This window comes from Tachypleus tridentatus, chromosome 7 (genome assembly GCF_004210375.1).
Source record: "Tachypleus tridentatus isolate NWPU-2018 chromosome 7, ASM421037v1, whole genome shotgun sequence".
Classification (NCBI taxonomy): domain Eukaryota; kingdom Metazoa; phylum Arthropoda; class Merostomata; order Xiphosura; family Limulidae; genus Tachypleus; species Tachypleus tridentatus.
In genome coordinates, this window is record NC_134831.1 from 95,175,125 (window position 1) to 95,202,692 (window position 27,568).

At 31.4% G+C, this 27,568-nt stretch overlaps 3 protein-coding genes across 6 annotated transcripts in view; 1 reads left to right on the forward strand and 2 right to left on the reverse strand.

Moving 5' to 3' along the window:
- Window positions 1-2,824: 2,824 nt before the first annotated feature.
- LOC143256236 (uncharacterized) lies at window positions 2,825-7,818 on the reverse strand. Its single transcript, XM_076513160.1, has 2 exons — window positions 6,306-7,818; window positions 2,825-4,332 (listed from the first exon to the last, which is right to left on the reverse strand). The coding sequence occupies exons 1-2, from the start codon at window positions 6,954-6,956 to the stop codon at window positions 4,036-4,038; spliced, it is 948 nt and encodes a 315-aa protein (XP_076369275.1). The 5' UTR covers window positions 6,957-7,818; the 3' UTR covers window positions 2,825-4,035.
- A 1,845-nt stretch (window positions 7,819-9,663) lies between these two features.
- On the reverse strand, window positions 9,664-27,528 carry LOC143256238 (uncharacterized). Of its 4 annotated transcripts, none has more exons than XM_076513163.1 (5): window positions 27,279-27,528; window positions 18,064-18,153; window positions 13,525-14,244; window positions 12,363-12,514; window positions 9,664-10,078 (listed from the first exon to the last, which is right to left on the reverse strand). In XM_076513163.1, the coding sequence occupies exons 3-5, from the start codon at window positions 14,241-14,243 to the stop codon at window positions 9,936-9,938; spliced, it is 1,014 nt and encodes a 337-aa protein (XP_076369278.1). In that variant the 5' UTR covers window position 14,244; window positions 18,064-18,153; window positions 27,279-27,528; the 3' UTR covers window positions 9,664-9,935. The 4 variants fall into 4 exon arrangements, with proteins under 4 accessions (XP_076369278.1, XP_076369276.1, XP_076369279.1 ...); XM_076513161.1 differs by lacking the exon at window positions 27,279-27,528 and adding an exon at window positions 22,213-22,331; XM_076513164.1 differs by lacking the exon at window positions 27,279-27,528 and adding an exon at window positions 21,960-21,978.
- Window positions 22,518-27,568, forward strand: part of LOC143256239 (uncharacterized) — an 88,833-nt gene continuing 83,782 nt past the window's right edge. Inside the window, exon 1 of the mRNA XM_076513165.1 lies at window positions 22,518-22,966. The gene's annotated coding sequence lies outside the window, so the exon portion shown is untranslated. The remainder of the gene's footprint in view (window positions 22,967-27,568) is intronic.

Genomic DNA, 27,568 nt, shown 5'->3' on the forward strand with positions numbered 1-27,568 from the left:
CATTACACACTGTATTCCCCTTCCCCTTCCACAGTACACACTGTATTACTCTTTTACTGTAACATTACACATTGTATTACTCTTCCACTGTAACATTACACACTGTATTACTCTTCCACTGTAACATTATACACTGTATTACTCTTACACTATAACATTACACACTGTAATACTTTCCACTGTAATATTACACACTGTATTACTCTTCCACTGTAACATTACACACTTTATTCCCCTTCCCCTTCCACAGTACACACTGTATTACTCTTCCCCTTACACATTACACACTGTATTACTTTTCCACTGTAGCATTACACACTGTATTACCTTTCCACTGTAGCATTACACACTGTATTACTCTTCCACTGTAACATTACACACTGTATTACTCTTCCACTGTAACATTACACACTGTATTACTCTTCCCGTTCCACATTACGCATTGTATTACTCTTCCCGTTCCACATTACGCATTGTATTACTCTTCCACTCTAACATTACACACTGTAATACTCTTCCACTGTAACATTACACATTGTATTACTCTTCCACTGTAACATTACACACCGTATTACTCTTTCACTGTAAAATTACACACTGTATTACTCTTCCACTGTAACATTACACACTGTATTACTCTTCCCCTTCCACATTACACACTGTATTACTCTTCCACTGTAACATTACACACTGTATTACTTTTCTACTTTAACATTACACACTGTATTACTCTTCCCCCTTCCACATTAGGCATTGTATTACTCTTCCACTCTAACATTACACACTGTAATACTCTTCCACTGTAACATTACACACCGTATTACTCTTCCACTGTAATATTACACACTGTATTACTGTTCCACTGTAACATTACACACTGTATTACTCTTCCCCTTCCACATTACACACTGTATTACTCTTCCACTGTAACATTACACACTGTATTACTTTTCCACTTTAACATTACACACTGTATTACTCTTCTCCTTCCACATTACGCATTGTATTACTCTACCACTGTTACATTACACACCGTATTAATCTTCCACTGTAATATTACACACTGTATTACTCTTCCACTGTAACATTACACACCGTATTAATCTTCCACTGTAATATTTCACACTGTATTACTCTTCCACTGTAACATTACACACTGTATTACTCTTCCACTGTAACATTACACATTGTATTACTCTTCCACTGTAACATTACACACTGTATTACTCTTCCACTATAACATTACACACTGTAATACTTTCCACCTTAATATTACACACTGTATTACTTTTCCACTGTAACATTACACACTGTATTACTCTTCCACTATAACATTACACACTGTAATACTTTCTACCGTAATATTACACACTGTTTTACTCTTCCACTGTTACATTACACACTGTATTCCTCTTCCCCTTCCACATTACACTCTGTATTACTCTTCCCCTTCCACATTACAAACTGTAAAACTTTTGCACTGTAACATTACACACTATAATACTTTTCCACTGTCACATTACATACTGTATTACTTTTATCCTGCCACATTACACATTGTATTACACTTCCACCGACACATTACACATTGTATTACACTTCCACCGACACATTACACACTTTTATAACTCTTCCACTGCCGCGTTTAAACACAAGCAACTCTCTTAACATGAGTTATATCTTCAGATGCTAAGAGAGACAGAGACATGTTATTATAATTTGTTTACCTGAAATTTAAATACGGTAAAGTATGGAGGGAAAATGTTTTCCATTCATGGTTGTTGAGAATTCCTGACTCACAAACAGTTAATTTCACATTTTCCAAGGCTCACACTAACGATATGTAGTGTCTCCGTTATATGTTCCCTTGTAGTGTTTTGGGAGATAACAAAGATAGTGAAACTGTTAATTTACTACGAAATCAAAATTAGTTGTTTCACTCTGTCTTTTATAGCCATCCATTTTAAAATATAAGTTTAGATTTTAATAAATAATAATTTAACAGAGGCGCCGCTGCCTCTTTAAATATTCGGTGCTTGAACCCAGAACGTACGAGCACATTCGGCGTTTCAGTACAATATCGATTACGGTTTTCTATTCAGATTTTCCAAAAGCGTCAAAAGTATTCGGGGCATTGTCAAGCACAATAGGGGTACGAACCCCGTGTCCTGTGCCTAGCGACCCCTCTGGAATTTATTCATAATTATGATGAATGGAATATGGTCTGTCTCTCGATAGCACTGCAGTAGGTTTCAGGGCTTTTAAATCTAGAATTTGAGACTCGATCCCAGAAGTAGACACAGTTCCAAGAATCAGTGAAATATTCTTTACGATACCAATTTATGTGTCACAACGTAAAATTCATATTGGTACTGTGAGGTATAAAACACTTGACAAAATAGAAAAGATACTTTACTTCATCAGGTGCGAATCAAGTACACAGATATTTGTCTTCTTTATAATAAATTATCCTGTAAAATATTATAAATTAGGCTTGTGAATAGCTCACAAATACGCAGATTTTTGTCTTCTTTATAATAAATTATCCTATAAAATATTATAAATTAGGCTTGTGAATAGCTTATAATAAATACCCATATTAGGCTTTTTGTCGCAGATTTTTTCTTTATAATAAATTATCCTATAAAATATTTTAAATTAGGCTTGTGAATAGCTCACAAGTACGCAGATTTTTGTCTTCTTTATAATAAATTATCCTATAAAATATTATAAATTAGGCTTGTGAATAGCTCACAAGTACGCAGATTTTTGTCTTCTTTATAATAAATTATCCTATAAAATATTTTAAATTACGCAGATTTTTGTCTTCTTTATAATAAATTATCCTATAAAATATTATAAATTAGGCTTGTGAATAGCTCACAAGTTAGCAGATTTTTGTCTTCATAATAAATTATCCTATAAAATATTTTAAATTAGGCTTGTGAATAGCTCACAAGTACGCAGATTTTTGCCTTCTTTATAATAAATTATCCTATAAAATATTTTAAATTAGGCTTGTGAATAGCTCACAAGTACCCATATTTTTGTCTTCTTTATAATAAATTATCCTATAAAATATTATAAATTAGGCTTGTGAATAGCTCACAAGTTAGCAGATTTTTGTCTTCATAATAAATTATCCTATAAAATATTTTAAATTAGGCTTGTGAATAGCTCACAAGTACGCAGATTTTTGCCTTCTTTATAATAAATTATCCTATAAAATATTATAAATTAGGCTTGTGAATAGCTCACAAGTACCCATATTTTTGTCTTCTTTATAATAAATTATCCTATAAAATATTTTAAATTAGGCTTGTGAATAGCTCACAAGTACGCAGATTTTTGTCTTCTTTATAATAAATTATCCTATAAAATATTATAAATTAGGCTTGTGAATAGCTCACAAGTACGCAGATTTTTGTCTTCTTTATAATAAATTATCCTATAAAATATTTTAAATTAGGCTTGTGAATAGCTCACAAGTACGCAGATTTTTGTCTTCTTTATAATAAATTATCCTATAAAATATTATAAATTAGGCTTGTGAATAGCTCACAAGTTAGCAGATTTTTGTCTTCATAATAAATTATCCTATAAAATATTTTAAATTAGGCTTGTGAATAGCTCACAAGTACGCAGATTTTTGTCTTCTTTATAATAAATTATCCTATAAAATATTTTAAATTAGGCTTGTGAATAGCTCACAAGTACGCAGATTTTTGTCTTCTTTATAATAAATTATCCTACAAAATATTCTAAATTAGGCTTGTGAATAGCTCACAAGTACGCAGATTTTTGTCTTCTTTATAATAAATTATCCTATAAAATATTATAAATTAGGCTTGTGAATAGCTCACACGTGGAAAATATATAATAAAATATTAAAAGTGCAGAATGGACACACCAAATAGTGACGACAGGAATGGGTGTGTTGATATTGTAGCTTGTTCTTTGTTGTGGTCTTGGATACATGTTATTTACAGATAGACAAGAATCCTCATGGATCATCACTCTACTTACTGGGTTTCATTAATACCAGGTATTATATTGCTGAGTTTCTCGATAAAAACCTTCGCTAGCAATATTTTGCCAAACAGCAAATGATACTCTCGTTGTTTTCACAGGATCACTTCCAACATTTCTTTGAATTTCAGAAAAAATCCCAAAAGTCTCTCTAGAATTCATGAATTTCTTATGAAGAACTGGTTGGATTACCTCCCGTAATCCGCACCTAGAAGCTATTCTGGAAACTATTTCAAAATTTCGTCCACCTGAATTATCAATGTACACTATAAAAGATCCCATCTTTATTAGCTTGAAGATTCTCTAGAAGAAAATATAAGAAATGCTAGTTAGTAGTATCACTGAGAATTATATGTGTATGAACTTTGTTATAAAATAATCTATAGAACATTTGAATCATTGGCTAAAACAACTGTAACTTACTTACAACGACATTAATGTTTACTAATAAACCAAACCTTTAGATAAAAGTTATTCAATTTGATTATGTATTTACAAATTATTAAAATTAGGAAAACCTTGTAGTGAAGTGAAATCGTTATTTTGTGTTATATGTGTCTAAACACACGTTTTACCATAAAATACAACATTAATACCACAAGTTTCAAATGTTGGACTGTAACTTTTAGATTAAATGAGGGAAAAATATATAAAGAACCCCGAGAACAGTTCCTGAAAGTTGAGGTTAGATGTAAAGAGAAAACTTATTAAAGAATTAGAGAAGATATTAGTTGATAAAAGTTACATTTAAAATATTGTAGGTTTATGTTGTTAATTATTGAAATTATTTAAAAATATGAACATGTAATTTTAATTGTTTATTAAACACTTTCAACATGGTGTTGTCATATCATCAGATATCAATAACACTATATTCATCATATATTCTTCCTAACTAAACATAAGAACGTATTTTAAGACGACGCACAGATTCACAGCTGGTTATTATTGTAGCTCTAATTATTACAGTTTCGTTATGTTAAAGGTTCACTAAACTGGAGACTACACTACACGTACAACGACTATACATGTTGAAATTATTACACTCAGTTTATCATTAAAAGAACGTCTTTTATCGTCTCTGTTGTTGGTTCTATTGTTAATTGTTAACAGAATAATTGAAATAAATAGTTACTTGTTTTCTTGTTTTTGAGGGAATATATAGAAATATGTTTGTTTCTAAACACATACGTGTGTTACATGTCAATCATATTATGAAAATAAGCTGTTTACATGTTCTGGTTTTGGTTTTGATATCCTTATCAAACATTTCAGATATATCATTGACTAAAGTGTGTGAGGTGCTGCAGTAGAAGTTTCCCATGACGACTGTACTTAAGTGCTGTAATACAGAGAGTAAGTGTCACCAACAACACATTAAGTTTTGTTTAAATATGAAGTGTTATTTAATGATCAATATCTTCCCAAACACGTTTTGATTATAATAAGAATGAACATAAAAACATTAAGTTAGTTCAATCAATTCAGTAAACTGGATTATATACTAATGTGTAAACTATAATATATTTATCTTGGTAATTAATGACCAATAATAAAGACGTTAAGACTTACAGTCCTGACATGTCTTCAACAGGTTAAGTCCTACAGTCCTGACATGTTTTCAAGTGGTAAAGACTTACAATCCTGGCACGTCTAGAACACATACGGACTTACAGTCCTGACATGTCTTCAAGTGGTCAAGACCTACAGTCCTGACATGTCTTCAAGATGTTAAGACCGACAGTCCTGACATGTTATTAAGATCCTGAGTGGGTTACCCATTCAGTTTTATCTTGGAACTCACTTTACAGTTCACAGTAACAAAGTAGTGGTTCGTTTCTAATATTAGAACGTCTTGTTGTCTTCTACGTCTTTAACATAGTACCTGTTGATAATATGATGTACGCTCGTGGGTTGGGCTGATTTGTCTATGAACTTTTCAATCACCAATAAGGTATCTAATAACCCTTTCTCTTTCAACATATGTGAGGTTTTTCCCAGTAACACCTTCACTATACACAGATCTTTGATCAACTTTCCAAACATTGTTAAATGCGAGCTGATCGTGTGCTATTCAACACTTTTGGAAACTGATATTGGTCATACATAATAATATATAAATATTATCTACAGAACATTTGTTGAAACACGAATATACTTTCAATGTCATAACACACTCAAACATAACGTTCAGAGTAACATTTATTGTTCATTATAGAAAAGACAGGTTAAATAAAACAATTGTTCAAATAATAAACTATAATAATATTACATACCATCAACACGTGCTCGCATGCTTCTCTGTTCCAGGATATTGTTGAAATGAACTTCATCATTGTAATAATGTCTGCTCTTCTAATTTCTTCCACCACTTCATGCGTCCACTCACTGTTAAGTACATTTTCACAAACGAGTCTTATGCGATCAATGTTACAGTTAATAAGTTGAGGTCTTGTAACATTTAGTAAAAAATTAAACGTATCCTTCCAATCCTCGCACATATCAATTACAGTAGTTTGGATTGTATCTGGTAGAATAAATTTCTGTAGAGCTACGATTATTCCAAATATATCGCTTCCAGGGCCTCCTCCTATGGAACAGATTTTCAGTGTGGAACTACACTTGGAGATAGCCTCTTGGAATAAAACTGACGAGACGTATAGTAACGTGAAGAGATATTCTGCTATTTCTGTATGAAACACAGCATACTTGTATAAATAGGCTATACGGTTTCTTACATTTTCATAGTCAACGATAGATCTTCCTGTAATAAGAGATTTAGTGTGGTAGGATTCTTGAACTATCGATATTCCCCAACATACTTCGGACCATAAGTTAGAGAATCGACTTATACCAGTTTCTTGGCCTAATATGGAGAACTCACGTTCTACAACTAGTGAATACACAGTGTCGATACTGTAGGCCATGGTAAACAGAACTGAAGATTTACCTTTTACCGTGATAGAAGTTAAAATGATAACACATTAATGCATTGTTGAGTTTTAACCAGGAAGATAGCTTTGTACTAACAAAGTCAATGTGTAATCAGGTATAGCTTTCGACATGCACACACAACTTGAGATAATATTGTGTTCTGATTAAAAATATAATTTTAAATAAAATATCTAATGTTGAACTCTAAACGTGAATAAACTGTGAAATAATTCACACAATGTTTTGTTCAGACTCCATCCATACATTTACACTAACCTGTTTTCACACTCCACCTATAATTTACACCCAACACGTATAATTTACAGAAAATTGTATTTACCTTGAACAATTTTCACTAATTTTTATTTACACACAATAAACAACAATCATGTGATTGTTGTTCTACTTAATAAATATGATTATTGTTCCAATAAAGTGTTCATTGAATACTAAGTATGTTTATTGTTCATGTAAAGTATTAACTAAATACTAAGTATGTTTATAGTTCATATAGAGTACTGACTGAATACTAAGTATGTTTATAGTTCATGTAAAGTACTAACTGAATACTAAGTATGTTTATAGTTCATGTAAAGTACTAACTGAATACTAAGTATGATTATAGTTCATGTAAAGTATTAACTGAATACTAAGTATGTTTATAGTTCATGTAAAGTATTAACTGAATACTAAGTATGCTTATAGTTCATGTAAAGTATTCACTGAATACTAAGTATGTTTATAGTTCATGTAAAGTACTAACTGGATACTAAGTATGTTTATAGTTCATGTAAAGTACTAACTGAATACTAAGTATGTTTATAGTTCATGTAAAGTATTAACTGAATACTAAGTATGTTTATAGTTCATGTAAAGTATTAACTGAATACTGTATTTATAGTTCATGTAAAGTATTCACTGAATACTAAGTATGTTTATAGTTCATGTAAAGTACTAACTGGATACTAAGTATGTTTATGGTTCATGTAAAGTACTAACTGAATACTAAGTATGTTTATAGTTCATGTAAAGTATTAACTGAATACTAAGTATGTTTATAGTTCATGTAAAGTACTAACTGAATACTATGTATGTTTATAGTTCCTGTAAAGTACTAACTGAATACTAAGTATGTTTATAGTTCACGTAAAGTAAAAACAAATTACTAAGTATGTTTATAGTTCATGTAAAGTATTAACTGAATACTAAGTATGCTTATAGTTCATGTAAAGTATTCACTGAATACTAAGTATGTTTATAGTTCATGTAAAGTACTAACTGGATACTAAGTATGTTTATGGTTCATGTAAAGTACTAACTGAATACTAAGTATGTTTATAGTTCATGTAAAGTATTAACTGAATACTAAGTATGTTTATAGTTAAAGTATTATTTTTCTGTAGATGTGACTGAATAAAGTAGTAAAAGGTAAAACAAAACAGTTCCACTGTCTATAACTTTTTATAAATAGCCACAACAGAAGGAATGATTGCGAAAAATATTTCATCTTCAAGGTCAGACATCATAACACACGATCATCTTCAAGATCAGACATCATAACACACGATCATCTACAAGGTCAGACATCATAACACACGATCATCTTCAAGGTCAGACATCATAACATACGGTCATCTTCAAGGTCAGACATCATAACATACGGTCATCTTCACGGTCAGACATCATAACATACGGTCATCTTGAAGGTCAGACATCATAACACACGATCATCTTCAAGGTCAGACATCATAACACACGATCATCTTCACGGTCAGACATCATAACATACGGTCATCTTCAAGGTCAGACATCATAACATACGATCATCTTCAAGGTCAGACTTCATAACACACGATCATCTTCAAGGTCAGACATCATAACACACGATCATCTTCAAGGTCAGACATCATAACATACGGTCATCTTCAAGGTTAGACATCATAACACACGATCATCTGCAAGGTCAGACATCATAACACACGATCATCTTCACGGTCAGACATCATAACATACGATTATCTTCAAGATCAGACATCATAACACACGATCATCTTCACGGTCAGACGTCATAACACACGATCATCTTCAAGATCAGACATCATAACACACGATTATCTTCACGGTCAGACATCATAACACACGATCATCTTCAAGATCAGACATCATAACACACGATCATCTTCACGGTCAGACATCATAACACACGATCATCTTCAAGATCAGACATCATAACACACGATCATCTTTTACCTGAAGTTTTATCAACATTTTGTACTGATCTTTACAATAATAACAGGAGAAAGATTTATATTTAATACGGTCCTCATACAAAACATAAATATTTTTTTAATGTTTTCATATCAATCATTGTTAATAAAACTCCAAATGTTAGATTAGATTTTTAACGATAAATATTTAATAACATTTTACAGTACAAAGCTTTATCACGAATGTTTATTTTTACAGCACTAAACTTTCACGATCTAAGTTATGTGATTAAATAGTGAAGTATCGATATAATAGTGATTGATTATTCACAGTTTATGTTTGAAACATTTATTATTGGGATATTGTGTTAGACTCTGTCATATCACGTGTAAATAAGCCGTAGCAGTAAATGTTAGAAACGTATGGTTAAATTCAGTTGTAAATAAAATAGAGCAACGTTTATAGTTTTATCGATTAAAAAAATCGCTCATGTAGTGGCTCCATCTAGCCTTTATTTTCACTATTACAAGTAGAGATTTAAAATTTTCAATTGTGTTCAAGATAACAACGATAAAGTGATAATAGATGTACTTGCAGAAAAACTAGATTGCTACATTGATTATTAGAATGTTAAGAAAATATTGAATAAACATCAAAATAAACATAAAGTTTAAAACCACAGCTGAAAAAAACACGTAAATGTTCAAAATTATATATTTTTAAATCATTACACAGCCCACACTTGATTTTACATGTTTCTCAGGCTAACAGTTAAAGTCTTCAACTGTAAGATGAGAGAGAGGTTTGCCAAAGCATGATAAAGGTGGACCTTTAAATCCACCAATAGCAACTTTGTTTATGTAAGGAATAATCCAGGCGAGCTGACAGTCACAAGTGGGGCTCGTAGCTGAAATAAGAGATAAACATAGATTTCACTACTGTCTCAATTATAATTCTTTTGTATAATTAGAATATATAAACAATTCATTTACAATATATATGTAAAAACGAATGGCATGGGTTGAGAAAATGCTACTATATAGATGAGCAAACAACGCTTCGACCTTCTACGGTTATCGTCAGATCACAAAGAAAAAAAGAGATAACTGACTGATAGATTACCATATGTTTGAAGGGGGTTGTGTAACTGAGTGTAGGAATGTAGAGGGCGTGCTTAGATGTTTGATTATATTTATTAATGTAGGTTATAATGAAGTCCAAATTATTCCCAAAATATATAAAGGAACACCTTTATACCTATATTAGTAATTATAATCAAACATCTCAACACGCCCTCTACATTCCTACACTCAATTACATAACCACTTCAAATATATGTTCAGCTGTCGGTCAGTTACCTCTTTCTTTCTTTGTGAACCTGATGATGACTGAAGAAGGTCGAAACGTTGTTCGCTCCTCTACATAAAAATTTTCTCAATCCATACCAGCCGTTTATATATATATTTTTTCTCTACAAGTTGGTCTTCTAGTCATCACGGATGTTCATTTACAACAACAAGTAACACCAAAAATCGTTACAAAGTGTTTGAATAACAACTAACAATACCAATAATTGTTATATATATTTGATAACAACTAACAATAAAAGTTAAAAAAACAAGAATAATTATAAATAACTTATAATAACTAATATATATATATGCCATTAACAATTTATAACAACTAATGATTGAATGGTCACTGGATTATATTCTACAGCTATTATTAGAAACTTTCTATAATGTTTGACAGACGAAACTACAATAGGCTTAGCTCTCTTCAAGTCAACTATCCTGAAGTTAGTGTAATCTTATATAAGAAATCATTACCTTTATATCATTTAAGGACTTTTTACTGAAATACCAAGTTATAATAAACAAGTGACTACAAGACTTATTACTGATATACCAAGTTATGAGTAAACAAGTGACTACAAGACTTATTACTCAACTACCAAGTTATTAGTAAACAAGTGACCACAAGACATTTTACTGAAATACCAAGTTATAAATAAACAAGTGACTACAAGACTTATTAGTATAATATCAAGTTATAAGTAAACAAGTGACTATAAGACTTGCTACTGAAATTCAAGTTATAAGTAAACAAGTGACTATAAGACTTGCTACTGAAATACCAAGTTATAAGTAAACAAGTGACTATAAGATTTATTACTGAAATACCAAGTTATAATAAACAAATGACCACAAGACTTGCTACTGAAATACCAAGTCATAAGTAAACAAATGACCACAAGACTCTCTACTGAAATACCAAGTCATAAGTAAACAAATGACCACAAGACTTTCTACTGAAACACCAAGTCATAAGTAAACAAATGACCACAAGACTTGCTACTGAAGTACCAAGTTATGATAAACAAGAGACTTGAAACATGATTTCTTGTTTAAATAAATGTGTCTTCATCCCATAGTATAATTTCGCTATTACAGACGTGTATCGGTTGAAAAACTATATCGTTACAATGTTCAACGTCAGTACATCTGGGTCCAATACAAAGTCTGTGTATGTCTGACAACTCGTTCACGCCGATATCCCAATACACACACTCGCTACAACTTTCGTCGTTGAAACACTTGAATGTGTTATTTATTTTTGACTTTCCAGATTTAAATTGGTCCATTATAGGTAGAGAAATGAAACCTTGGCATGTTCAGCATGATGTTGTTATCAGTTCTATAGATCTCGTTAAATGTTCAAAGCAAATATTCACCGAACTCGGTTCACAGTTCTCCTTTACTGGTAAATATTCATCACTTTATTTTGTAGTGCTGTGAGTTAACAATCCAAAAGATTTGAACACTTGAAAGTTAACACTAATCGTGTTAGAATCAGATTATTTTACAAATTTCAAATTTCTTTATTAAATAAACACACCAATAGCTCTATTCTACTGTGATTACTAAACTATTTCAATTTTTAATATTTTTCGATTATTGCATTTTTAATTAAATAACAACCGTTAGATGTCGATGTAGTATACTATAATAGAATGCCACGTGGCACCAAATGTAAGTCATATCCTGTGTTTAACAACAAAGAACATTAGAATAATTAATAAAATGTTTTAAATGTGTCATTAACTATTCAGATGGTCAATAAATTTTATATATCTAACATTGTTTTAAATAAACATATGTTACGGTTAAAGTGTTCTCTGTACAACTTACCAGTGATGTCAAGCCAGTTGATTCTCTCCAAAACAGGTTTGAACAGTGTCTCATGAAGAACAGTTATTGTTGGATTGAAAGCTAAAGATAAGGTTTTTAGTTGTGGCATTTCTGTGAACAGATCTTCTGGGAGGTTATTAATTCTGTTGTATCTGAAAATAACAAAACATAGTTAGAGTAAGTAAAAAATATTTAATAATTACCATAACACAATGACAGACATGGCCTAATTGTGTATCGTGCAGACATAACTGGTCAGTTTGTGTGGGTGTGTGACAATAAAAACTGGACGGTTCGTCATTAGTGTTTGTTATTCTCACACACCCACACAAACTGACCAGTTGGTGAATATATAACCCAGTGGTTAATTTAATAAAAACCGAACCCATTTCTAAAAAACTCCATCATTTTCCTAAGTTATTTTTAATACGTAATTAATAATTATTTAACAAGCACGTTAAAAACAATATTTATATGGTATCTTGGGCCATTTTCATGATAACGTTCACTACATTAGAAAGTGTTCAGTTTACTCTAACTGACATATTAAAAGTGTCAAACGTTCCAACGTGCCAAAAAACTTTAAACATTAATCAATATGCAGTACTTGTTTTGAGATTTGTTTCTCATGGTCAGTAAAAAACAGCGCCCCCTGATTAATCGAAGAACTGTCACTACCAATGAAGTGATTTTTTTCTCAGAGGTGACCAACAGCGACATCTGAGGGTCTGAGCCCTGTAGGTCCTCTCACTTGGAACTCGTGGGTGGTTTATAAATATTATTGTCAAATTCACTTAGAGTAGCCCAACATATGGCGGAGGATGTTCTTGACTAACCGCTATCAGTGGATCAGTTTAAAATTAGGAACAGCTGGATGTGACGCATGAGAAACAAACAGAAGTTTAGAATGCACCTAATTCTTCAATGTACGTGTATATTACAAACATCATGGAAGACATTAGACTGAGCAGTCAATAATTACTATTTTATCAGTTTTATCCATCACACTATAAATAGCCTCCCAGTGGCAAAGCAGACATACACTACTATAACCGTGTTTCGACAATTTGTGGTGGGCAGAAAACAGATAGTTCATTGTGTAGCTTTGTTCTTAAAATTGAATAATTAATCAGTCAGTATAGATAACTTGCCAAGAACTTACGATAAATCTAAAAACTCCAGATTAGTGGCTGGATGTGGTAGATTTGAACGGTTGATGGTGACGATAGCGTTTCCTCGAAAAGCGATATACTTAAGCATTGAATATGTACCCTTTGGAACATCAGCTAAAACCAAAGGGCTATCTGTACTACTGAGTGAAGTACCAGACATGTCGAGAGACTCCATATTGGAATTTGAAAATGCTCGATAAAACTCTTCGTCCAACACTTTCAATAGAGTTGTGTTTAAACGAACATTTGTGGTTACATGTGATCCAAATTTTATAGCTGAAAAAGGAGTCCATGTCCAACTTGTGCCTGGTGTGACTAGGAGCATCTGTAAGGAGAACCTGTCCGTGACTCCTAGACCTTGGAACGGTGAGCTGTTAATCTCTTGGCCACCTAGTGATTGGATTTTTAGATTACTGAGGCTCAGTCTGAAGCTTTTGACTTCACCAAATCTCCCAAAGAAACCATTCTCCAGAAAATCGATGTCTCCCCCGTAAATATTAAACTCTACTTTTGGACAGGACAGAAAGAAATCATGGAGACCTTGAAGTGGTTCGTTTCCTTTACACGAATAAAAACAGGTGTCCGTGTTGGCAGAGCACGTACAAGGAGAGATGTTTTCAGGAGGAGGACAGAGAGATCCCTCTGATGTCCTTAGGGTCAATGCCAAGATGACCATTAGAAGTGGAGATATTCTAGTGTCGGTTAGCATCCTGTGAATAGAACAGAAAATAACTAAATATTGTTTCTTGACACTTGTGTATAATGTCGAAGTAAACGTTAAAATAAGTACACAATTAAAAAACATTTTTAATGATGGCCATTTTATGGCTTCCAGAAGTTAAGTTTGAATATTTTGTTGTTATATCGTTCTTTAGGAAGGCTTAGAAATATATGGAGCTTAATTTGTGTAGGCCGTACATCAGCCCTAATAATTTTTAATAATTGAGTGCTCATTTTGTCATTGTATCTTATAAATTAGTTTAAAAATAATTGATAATGAATTTCAGAATAAAGTACTAGCTATAGACGATAGACTGTAGACTATATATACTAGCTGTAGACTATATGCTTGGTTAACAATTAATTAAAATTGTTAAACTTATGGAATATAAAAATGAATTATGTATTAAAATAGTATAATAATATATTATAATGTATAATAATTTATTGCAATTAAAACTAAAGAATGCACTGTCAGTTTGGAAGAAGCTTAAGTTACTTATTCCGTAAACCTATGTAATATAAATTATTCCTGATACTTGTGGGAACTTGACTGATAAATATCTATAAACACTATTAACATATCTCAAGTATTCTGAAGCCATTTTATTTGAATTTTGTGGAATCGTTCGTATTTGTCTTATTTTAAATGTTATTTTGAGTTTCTTCTTGTATTCCAGTTTCATGTTGTTGTGTACTCATGAATTTTTACAACTAGCTTTAAAATACATATTTATTTAGAAAGAAACAAAGTGAACTTATGTTCACCACAAGAGTTGAAATCTTTCGTCTTTGATTTGTCCTTTTCTATTTTCGGTGACGATCGAAACGTTCAATTTTGAACAATAAATAATAGTTAACTTATCAACTACTGAGTAAAGTACACATGTGCCAAACACATGCACAGTGTTTGCTGTGCGCTATCGGTGAAGTGTCCTCAGAGGGATTTCACTGTGGTATGTAATAATGTAATAATGTGGTATGGTATGCGTTATGAACCCACAGAGTTATTGCTGAGCCGCTGCAGGACAATATTGAAGTTTAGCTCCTATTGGTCATGTGTGATCTCAGTATCATTAGCACTTAGTTCTTCAAGGCTTTTAACTCCATAACCTTCTAAGGGTTAAAAAACCAACCTTTTAAGACTTTCAACTCCATAACCTTCTAAAGGTTAAAAAAACCTTTAATTACATTTAGCAGGAATTAGACCTATCAAAATGACTGTTAATATTATAACTATTAATGTGGTGAGTATGTGTTATGGAGTAAAACATAACTTAGTTACTAATGTGGTGAGTATGTGTTATGGAGTAAAACATGACTTAATTACTAATGTGGTGAGTATGTGTTATGGAGTAAAACATGACTTAATTATTAATGTGGTGAGTATGTGTTATGGAGTAAAACATGACTTAATTATTAATGTGGTGAGTATGTGTTATGGAGTAAAATATGACTTAGTTATTAATGTGATGAGTATGTGTTATAGAGTAAAACATAACTCAGTTACTAATGTGGTGAGTATGTGTTATGGAGTAAAACATAACTTAGTTACTAATGTGATGAGTATGTGTTATGGAGTAAAACATAACTTAGTTACTAATGTGGTGAGTATGTGTTATGGAGTAAAACATAACTTAGTTACTAATGTGGTAAGTATGTGTTATGGAGTAAAACATGACTTAATTATTAATGTGGTGAGTATGTGTTATGGAGTAAAATATGACTTAATTACTAATGTGGTGAGTATGTGTTATGGAGTAAAACATAACTTAGTTACTGATGTGATGAGTATGTGTTATGGAGTAAAACATGACTTAATTACTAATGTGATGAGTATGTGTTATGGAGTAAAACATGACTTAATTACTAATGTGGTGAGTATGTGTTATGGAGAAAAACATGACTTAGTTATTAATGTGATGAGTATGTGTTATGGAGTAAAATATGACTTAATTACTAATGTGGTGAGTATGTGTTATGGAGTAAAACATGACTTAATTATTAATGTGGTGAGTATGTGTTATGGAGTAAACATAAGTTATTTATTAATGTGGTGAGTATGTGTTGTAGAGTAAAACATGACTTAATTATTAATGTGGTGAGTATGTGTTATGGAGTAAAATATGATTTAGTTATTAATGTAGTGAGTATGTGTTATGGAGTAAACATAAGTTATTTATTAATGTGGTTAGTATGTGTTATGGAGTAAACATAAGTTATTTATTAATGTGGTTAGTATGTGTTATGAAGTAAAATATGACTTAGTTATTAATGTGGTGAGTATGTGTTATGGAGTAAAACATGACTTAATTATTAATGTGGTGAGTATGTGTTATGGAGTAAAACATGACTTATTTATTAATGTGATGAGTATGTGTTATGGAGTAAAACATGACTTAGTTATTAATGTGATGAGTAGGTGTAATGGAGTAAAACATTACTTAGTTATTAATGTGGTGAGTATGTGTTATGGAGTAAAACATGTCTTAATTATTAATGTAGTGAGTATGTGTTATGGAGTAAACATAAGTTATTTATTAATGTGGTTAGTATGTGTTATGGAGTAAAACATAAGTTATTTATTAATGTGGTTAGTATGTGTTATATAGTAAAACATGACTTAGTTATTAATGTGGTTAGTATGTGTTATATAGTAAAACATAACTTAGTTATTAAAGTGGGGAGTATATGATTTTAATTCAATGTTTAATTAGACATAAGAAAGTTTGTATTTATAACTAGGTTCTACAACTTTTACATTGATCTATTATTAGCTAGTAATTCCTGTTTCACCCTGTACTTAAACATATTAAAGGACCACCAAATATCTGTAAGGAAGCTAACTTCAAGGGGTAATGCTAACATTGTTTACACTATAATTATGATTGTATTTAATTAGCATTAGTTATTAATTATAAAAACTGGTAATAAGTTTAAAACCTCAGTGAAGTTGGTTGTTTGGTTTTTTAATTATCATGTAATAACAAAGATGTAGAAGAAGGAACAACATGAAATTCAGACATTTTTTATGATATTTACAGACATTACCAGACTTTGTGACTTAGTCATTACATAGATATTGTTATAAAACACTGTATAGTGTTGTAATGCTATGATGACTTAATTAGGAAATATTTAAAATACCATTTGATGAACAATCAGAACCATCCATACATAGACAGTGCTGCCACCTGCCTGATTAACTGTCTAGAATTAGTCATAAAAAGATCGACCACCACTCAGTGATAAAACAACATTAAGTTCTATTTACTACAGACCACGTGATCATATTTAATCTCTTTCTAAAGCTGATCTATTAAACAGAACAAAGTTTGGATTATTTATTTGAAAACCAAAGATGATAAACTATAGCTAAGCTATATATTGTCACTATTCTAGTTACAGAAAAGATAAATTACTCACTAGGACTAATTTTCCTTATCTTAATCTGTAGTTTAAGTCCTAATATCATTTCCTTGTCATACGTGTTTATTTTCTTCATCAGATTGTTGGATTTTCATCACATGTATTTTAATAATGTTTTTTGTTGTTAAGAACTTGTCACTAAGTGATTACATAGATACTGTTATAAAATAAAACACTGTATAACACTCTAAAATTCTGATATTTAAAATACCATATCGATATTCAATCTCCATACAGGCAGTGGTCCTGATAAAAACAAAATATAATTTAAGTATTATTTGTGTTAACGATATAACCTTATTAATAAACCACTGTGTCAGCTCTAGTCAATCAAATCTCTACCTGTACATGTTACTTTATAAACAGTTCTTATTACTAACCTGAACAATCCCAAGTCGTCTACTTTCAGAAACCTTCCTTCTAATATGTAAGTTATATCAGGGTTTCTTTCAACTCTCTTCAGTAAGGATCTGTATGGAGAGAAATGTTTATTATTTTTCATATCCTAACTTATGATAATCTCTCACGATATTTCGACCAAGAACACATCACTTTATATTAATACAATATCTTCATGTTTTTATTATTAATATATCCTCATTTCAGTACTATATATTAATACAATATCTTCATGTTTTTAGAACCAATAATGAACTGATTTATATATGTGTATATATTCACATTTGTGTACTATATTAACGCAAGTATAAACATAATGTTATATGTTTCAATATTACAGAAGGTCAACAGACAATTTTCATTTTTATTTGTATGTAAACTTCGCTTTCAAAGCAGCACAGACACACATAAACAAACACACACATTTTTCATACAGTACTTACATTTTTAGCAGTTTAACTTGTGTGTTTTGATGACCAGGTGGTTGTTGGACCCTGAACTTTATTAAGCCTAACATACATAGCTACGAGTCTGTATTAAGCCTAACATACATTGCTACGAGTCTGTATTAAGCCTAACATACATAGCTACGAGTCTGTATTAAGCCTAACATACATAGCTATGAGTCTGTATTTTGTTGTTTTTGCTTTTAAGTCCTGAAAGTTTTTATTTTTCATCGTTTTTGTTTATTCTTACATAGAGTGGGTTATCATCATCTATACATCACGGGTATTGATACTTGAGTTTTAGGTTATAAGAATTCATACTTCCCCAGTGAAGGTGCAAAAGATGTGAAAAACTGACAGTTACACGCTTGTCCAATGTTCATGCTATTTCATTATAAATGATCCCCGGGTGGGACTGCGGTAAGTGTATGGACTTATAGTGCTTAAATCCGGGGCTCAATTTCCCGCAATGCATACAGCAGATAGCCCAATGTGGCTTTGCTTTAACGTAACCAAACAACCAGTCATTTAAAATAAGTTTTGATTAATTCCGCGTAAGAAAATAATTCTGACTGTAGCGTCTTTGATAAAAAAGGTCCGTAACTGACGCCTGTCTCATCGTAAAGCAAAATTATCTCTCCGTAATTTGTGGGCGGAGTGCGTTAAAATAGTGACAGTCAGTACCTCCTAACCAGTTATAGAGCTGCAAAAGATAATGGCAGCTAGTGCTATCTAGATGCCTTCCCTCTAATTTACCTGTCTAGGCACGGCATGGCCAGGTGGTTAGGGCGCACGGCTCGCAGTACGAAGCTCGCCCTTTTATCTGTGGGAGCAGTATAAAGTGGCGATCAATTACACTATTCGTTGGTGAAAGAGTAGCCCAAGAATTGGCGTTGGGGGTGCCGACTAGCTGCCTTCTCCGTATTCGTTCATTGATACATTGAGGGCTGCTAGCACAGATAACACTCGTGTAGCTTTGCGGAAAATTCAAACAAACAAAATAATTTGTTTGTCACTTCAAAAGTAAAGACAGATCGCCCTCGACAAACAACAACCTGAAAAGAATAATTTACATAAATAAAATTTTGAAGAACGTAGCCCTAAGAAAAGGATATTTAATAAGGTTTGTTGATTGGTTTGTTTTTGATCAAAGCCACATTAGCTGTCTGTTCCGTTTACCCCTGAGAATCGAATCCCAGATTTTAGTATTGCAAGTCTCTAAATTTAATGTTGTCCCACTAGGGGGATAATTTTAACAAGAGAAGTTTATCACAAAGTTACGTCAACAAGTCAAAAAATAACGAGAAAAATATATAATTAGTTTTAACAATCATAAACCTATAATGTAAGAAAAAATACCCTAAACTTACCTCAGTTTTATTCGTAATAAAATATGCTTCCAGATATTGAGTTCTCAGCTATTTCTAAATTCTCACTGTAACACACACTACTATCAGAAACACCTGGTGTTTGGCACATTCTCAGACCATAGATGTACCACATATCCATAAATATTCAGGAAACCTCTTTACAGTTTAGGCAATTCGTACTGATAAATAATGAATTGCACATGAGCGTCATCTATAGTCAAAGTGATAATATTTTCTAAAAAACAAACAAATTAATCTTATTTACTGGTAAAGTTGAAATAAAATATATTGATAATATATATAATATATTTACGTATTACGATGTATACCAGTTCAGGCCCAATCAGGTTTAGCTAATTTCTTAAGCATCTGCTTTTACATCTGACCCTAAAACATTTCATTTAAAGAACAAAGATGTTTATAAAACAGATGATGAACTGTTTTTCTCGAAGTATAATTTTTATAAACCGTCTTCTCTTGTGCTGTTTGTATTATGTATTGACAGCATAACTTCTAAGACTATCAGTCTCCGTTCCTAATTTTGAAAAGCTGACCAAATAAAATGTTGCCCTTTAGGGACTGACTGTTATTCTTGTTACCCACTCATATATTAAAGTGCAGGGAAGATTCTGTGGCATCTCATAGATTCCAACTTCTCTCATCAGTCAAGAAATTCGCTTCTTTAACACAACATCAATCTTTACCTTTACGAATAAATTCTAACTTTGTTCTCCAAATATTTTTGAAAGTATATTTTTTAACTTAATATGAATACAGTTTTACACACGCTAGGAGCCTAGAGTCGGAACTTTCTCGACTATTAAGACTTAAAAATTTAAAACAGGTATTGGTATAAAACGGTGCATTGCCTAAATTCCACGTATATAGCCTTATGGTGGTCACTAATGATCAAACGGGAAAGTGCATAGTTCAAAGTTCGACCACCTCCAGAATTTTAAAAAGAACTGAAATCATCTAGGCATGGAATAAACCAGGTTTTCAGCCGTTTTGGGATGTGGATGTACCCACGGATTGAGTGGATAATCCTACAATTACAGTTAAAATGTTGGTTATAGCCTGCTGTGTTCCTGACGGTGATGATGGTTCTGAGGGAGTGGCATGGTGCTTTGTTTTCTGGAAGAAGAATGTAGCTCAGAATTCCATAATCACGTAGAGGGAAGAGGCTACCCAGTAAAAGCGACATGTTCTATGTTTTTATCATACTAATGGTTGACCAACCGATAACATTAAAATCTCTTCATTACGCTGATGGTTTACTAACCCATTACACCGAAACCTCTTCATCATGCTAACGGTTGACCATCCCATTACACCGAAACCTCTTCATCATACTAACGGTTGACCATCCCATAACACCGAAACCTCAGTACATGCCAGATGGTTGTCAAGACAAAAAGAAGCAAACCTCTACAGTTTTCTCTACGAATTTTTGTTCATTCATAGTTGTTCGCTGTTGTCAACAGATGATTCCTTCGAGCGATCCATTCTTTATATTTTGTCTGCATCTTCCTGCAACTGTTGACAACGTTTGTTACTGGTTCTTTTAGCAGCTCATTCAGTGCATAAGGGGACAGCAGAAGGTCTCCCAAAATGTAGTTCCACGTTTCTGACTAAAGCTGTTGTATTGTCTTATGGACAACTCTTGTTGAATTCTTAAGAACAGAAGCAATATGAACTGACCACATAGATTCTTAACCAGGAAGAAAAAAATAGAATTTTCTAGAGTTATAATAGTTGTGGCCACTACAACAGAGCTATTATATCAGTTATAACAACTCTTGCACCAGACTCACAATGAACCTACTTAAAATATATATCACTATTATAGTACCAGTTCAACTAGTACTAGACTCATAATAAACGTACTTATAATATGTATCACTGTTATTGTAACAGTTGAACAAGTACCAGACTCACAATGAACCTACTTACATTATATATCACTGTTATTGTAACAGTTGAACAAGTACCAGACTCACAATGAACCTACTTACAATATATATTATTATTGAACTAGTATCAGATTCACAGTAAACTTACTTTCAATATATATCACTATAGAACCTATATATGTTTATGCTATAAAACTTTTCTCTTGTACCTGTTTTGTGATAACGTGGCCCTATATATCAGAACATTTATCGGATAACTGTCGTGGTTTTCTCCATCTGTCTATAATATCAAACTTTCTTACGAATCATCTTTCTACGTGTTTCGGTTACATGGTGGTCAGTAAACAAATATTTAAGCTTATACAACATATACAATATGTTTCTCAGGTGTAGTTACTTACTTTGTCGCTAGACGGCTGAAATGTTTAGGCCGAACATTTAATATTATTCGTTTCAAGTAAATAAGTGACAGTGGATTGTGTAGATTCGAATCCTTATATGACATTTTCTGCCCACGTGCTGTGGCGCCATAGTTGTTTTGACTGATTGTGTCTGTTTACAGGTAAAAGAGGGAGCTATCATCGCTAACCTTCAGTCCTTATTTTGAGTACAGTAAAATTCAATTTAAATATTTTTATTTTTTGTTTTTATATAGGTGTGTGCCTCCCACTCAGATAAGTTTAGCCTGTAGCTAGACCGCAAGGTATCAGTTCTCAACCAACATGATTCTGGGAGTTTCATATCTGACCAAGGTAACAAACAGCTGTGCGATTTTCAAAGTAAAAATAGTTTAAACCTTCAAAGGTGAAGATGGTGAAACAAAGAAGTAGGTCCCCCCCCCTAAGAAATCTAATTTTGGTAAAATTGTAGTCGAACGTTACTGTGACGTAAATTATTCTGATAATGTTTGTTTGTTTCACTATTTATCGCAAAGCTATGAAAGGACTGTTTTGAAGACACGAACTTAATAAAGGAAACGCTTGACAGTTTTTTTTCGAATGTCACGCAAAGTGGTTGAATGAAAAATTCGTTGGTCTTGGACACCTCGTGAGATAAATCGAAGAGAAATCTATAAGTGCCCAGTTGGCTACCATACACTTCTCAAGCCATAGCGTTACTGGACCAGCAGTCCACCTTAAACTTCCAAGTTATTAAGTAAGAGCTTTAATCAGACACCAGATGATTACTGGAGTTTGATAATAATAATAACAAAGTATTCACTTGTTCCTGGTTTTGTAATTAATACAAATAATAACAAAGTATCCATTTGCTCTGTGGTTGGTAATTAGTACAAGCATTAACAAAGTGTCTATACATTATGTGTTTGTTAACTAACAGATAAAATATTATAAAATATCCACTTGTTCCTGGTTTTGTAACTAATACAAATACTAACAAAGTATCCATTTGTTCTGTGGTTCGTAATTAGTACAAGCATTAACTAAGTGTCTATACATTATGTGTTTGTTAACTAACAGATAAAATATTATAAAATATCCACTTGTTCCTGGTTTTGTAACTAATACAAATACTAACAAAGTATGCATTTGTTCTGTGGTTGGTAATTAGTACAAGCATTAACAAAGTGTCTATACATTATGTGTTTGTTAACTAACAGATAAAATATTATAAAATATCCACTTGTTCCTGGTTTTGTAATTAATACAAATAATAACAAAGTATCCATTTGTTCTGTGGTTGGTAATTAGTACAAGCATTAACAAAGTGTCTATACATTATGTGTTTGTTAACTAACAGATAAAATATTATAAAATATCCACTTGTTCCTGGTTTTGTAACTAATACAAATACTAACAAAGTATCCATTTGTTCTGTGGTTGGTAATTAGTACAAGCATTAACAAAGTGTCTATACATTATGTGTTTGTTAACTAACAGATAAAATATTATAAAATATCCACTTGTTCCTGGTTTTGTAATTAATACAAATAATAACAAAGTATCCATTTGTTCTGTGGTTGGTAATTAGTACAAGCATTAACAAAGTGTCTATACATTATGTGTTTGTTAACTAACAGATAAAATATTATAAAATATCCACTTGTTCCTGGTTTTGTAACTAATACAAATACTAACAAAGTATCCATTTGTTCTGTGGTTGGTAATTAGTACAAGCATTAACAAAGTGTCTATACATTATGTGTTTGTTAACTAACAGATAAAATATTATAAAATATCCACTTGTTCCTGGTTTTGTAACTAATACAAATACTAACAAAGTATCCATTTGTTCTGTGGTTGGTAATTAGTACAAGCATTAACAAAGTGTCTATACATTATGTGTTTGTTAACTAACAGATAAAATATTATAAAATATCCACTTGTTCCTGGTTTTGTAACTAATACAAATACTAACAAAGTATCCATTTGTTCTGTGGTTGGTAATTAGTACAAGCATTAACAAAGTGTCTATACATTGTGTTTGTTAACTAACAGATAAAATATTATAAAATATCCACTTGTTCCTGGTTTTGTAATTAATACAAATAATAACAAAGTATCCATTTGTTCTGTGGTTGGTAATTAGTACAAGCATTAACAAAGTGTCTATACATTATGTGTTTGTTAACTAACAGATAAAATATTATAAAATATCCACTTGTTCCTGGTTTTGTAACTAATACAAATACTAACAAAGTATCCATTTGTTCTGTGGTTGGTAATTAGTACAAGCATTAACAAAGTGTCTATACATTATGTGTTTGTTAACTAACAGATAAAATATTATAAAATATCCACTTGTTCCTGGTTTTGTAACTAATACAAATACTAACAAAGTATCCATTTGTTCTGTGGTTGGTAATTAGTACAAGCATTAACAAAGTGTCTATACATTATGTGTTTGTTAACTAACAGATAAAATATTATAAAATATCCACTTGTTCCTGGTTTTGTAATTAATACAAATAATAACAAAGTATCCATTTGTTCTGTGGTTGGTAATTAATACAAGCATTAACAAAGTGTCTATACATTATGTGTTTGTTAACTAACAGATAAAATATTATAAAATATCCACTTGTTCCTGGTTTTGTAACTAATACAAATAATAACAAAGTATCCACTTGTTCCTGGTTTTGTAACTAATACAAATACTAACAAAGTGTCTATACATTATGTGTTTGTTAACTAACAGATAAAATATTATAAAATATCCACTTGTTCCTGGTTTTGTAATTAATACAAATACTAACAAAGTGTCTATACATTATGTGTTTGTTAACTAACAGATAAAATATTATAAAATATCCACTTGTTCCTGGTTTTGTAATTAACACAAATATTAACAAAGTGTCTATACATTATGTGTTTGTTAACTAAGAGATAAAATATTATAAAATATCCACTTGTTCCTGGTTTTGTAATTAACACAAATATTAACAAAGTGTCTATACATTATGTGTTTGTTAACTAACAGATAAAATATTATAAAATATCCACTTGTTCCTGGTTTTGTAACTAATACAAATACTAACAAAGTGTCTATACATTATGTGTTTGTTAACTAACAGATAAAATATTATAAAATATCCACTTGTTCCTGGTTTTGTAATTAATACAAATATTAACAAAGTGTCTATACATTATGTGTTTGTTAACTAACAGATAAAATATTATAAAATATCCACTTGTTCCTGGTTTTGTAATTAACACAAATATTAACAAAGTGTCTATACATTATGTGTTTGTTAACTAAGAGATAAAATATTATAAAATATCCACTTGTTCCTGGTTTTGTAATTAACACAAATATTAACAAAGTGTCTATACATTATGTGTTTGTTAACTAACAGATAAAATATTATAAAATATCCACTTGTTCCTGGTTTTGTAACTAATACAAATACTAACAAAGTGTCTATACATTATGTGTTTGTTAACTAACAGATAAAATATTATAAAATATCCACTTGTTCCTGGTTTTGTAACTAATACAAATACTAACAAAGTGTCTATACATTATGTGTTTCTTAACTAACAGATAAAATATTATAAAATATCCACTTGTTCATGGTTTTGTAATTAACACAAATATTAACAAAGTGTCTATACATTATGTGTTTGTTAACTAAGAGATAAAATATTATAAAATATCCACTTGTTCCTGGTTTTGTAATTAACACAAATATTAACAAAGTGTCTATACATTATGTGTTTGTTAACTAACAGATAAAATATTATAAAATATCCACTTGTTCCTGGTTTTGTAATTAACACAAATATTAACAAAGTGTCTATACATTATGTGTTTGTTAACAAACAGATAAAATATTATAAAATATCCACTTGTTCATGGTTTTGTAACTATTACAAGAACATATCAAAGTTTTGACTTGTTCTGCAGTTTGTAAATAACAAAAATAATAACAAAGCTTCCACTTGTTGCGAGTTTGTAAGGAACACAACAAGATATTATCAAAATATGCACTTGTTCTTGGATTTGTAAATAACAGAACAAAATGTTAACAAAGTATCCACTCGTTCTGGGTTTTGTAATTAACACAAATATTAGAAGAATATCCAGCTGTTCTTGGTTTGTAACCAACAAAACAAAATATTATCAAAATAAACAATTGTTTTCGGTTTTGTAACTAACACATCATAATGTTATTAATGTCTCCACTTGTTCTGGGTTACATCATTAACACAAATATTAACAAATTATCCACTTATGTCAGTTCTGTAACCAACAGAATAATACATTATCAAAGCATCTGCTCCTTCTGGGTTTTGTAACAAACATAAAAAATATTATCAAATATCAAATTATTCTACAATTTGTAACTAATAAAAGAAAATATTAACAAAGTATCCATTCGTTTTGGGTTTTGTAATTAACACAAATATTGACAAAAGGTCCACTTATTCTGGGTTTTGTAACTAATACAACAAAATATAATCAAATTATGCAGTTGTTCTCGGTTTTACAATTAACACAAATTTTTATTATTTGTTTATTTCTTTTTGAATTTCGCACAAAGCTACACGAGGGCTATCTGTGCTAGCCATCCCCAATTTAGCAATGTAAATTAACACAGAGGGAAAGCAGCTAGTCATCACTACCCACCGCCAACTCTTTTATCAACGAATAGTGGGATTGACCGTACATTATAACTCCCCCACGGCCGAAAAGGCGAGCATGTTTGGTGCGACGGGGATTCGAACCTGCGACCCTCAGATTATGAGTCGAACGCCTTAACCCATCTGGCCATGCCGGGCCTGAAATTATTAATAAAGGATCCTCTTGTTCTCGATTTTGTAAACCAAACAATATATTATCAAAATATCTACTTGTTCTCTGTTTTGTAAATAACAGAACAAAATGTTAAAAGTATACACTCGTTTTGGATTTTGTAATTTACACAAATATTAACAAAGTATCTACTATTTTGAATTCTCATTAAAGAATTATTTACTATTATTATTCACTATTATATACTATTTACCTATGGCAAGATTCTTCTTTTGTATTTCGTTCTTTGGAAATGGATTTTGAGAATGATTCAGGTTGCGTGTAGTTAGTACGCAATGGTTTCAGTAATAGTTTCCCAGTTTTGTCTTTTTATTGATAATTCTTCATAGTTTAAAACACACAAAAAATTCAAGTACACTCTCTTACATTTTGTGCAATAGTTTTCTGGAATTTGAGACCTGACTGGCTGGACTGGTTGACTGTTACGTGAGGGTTATGAATGTTCTTAGAAACTGTGCCCTTGACATCACGTCAGGACATGGT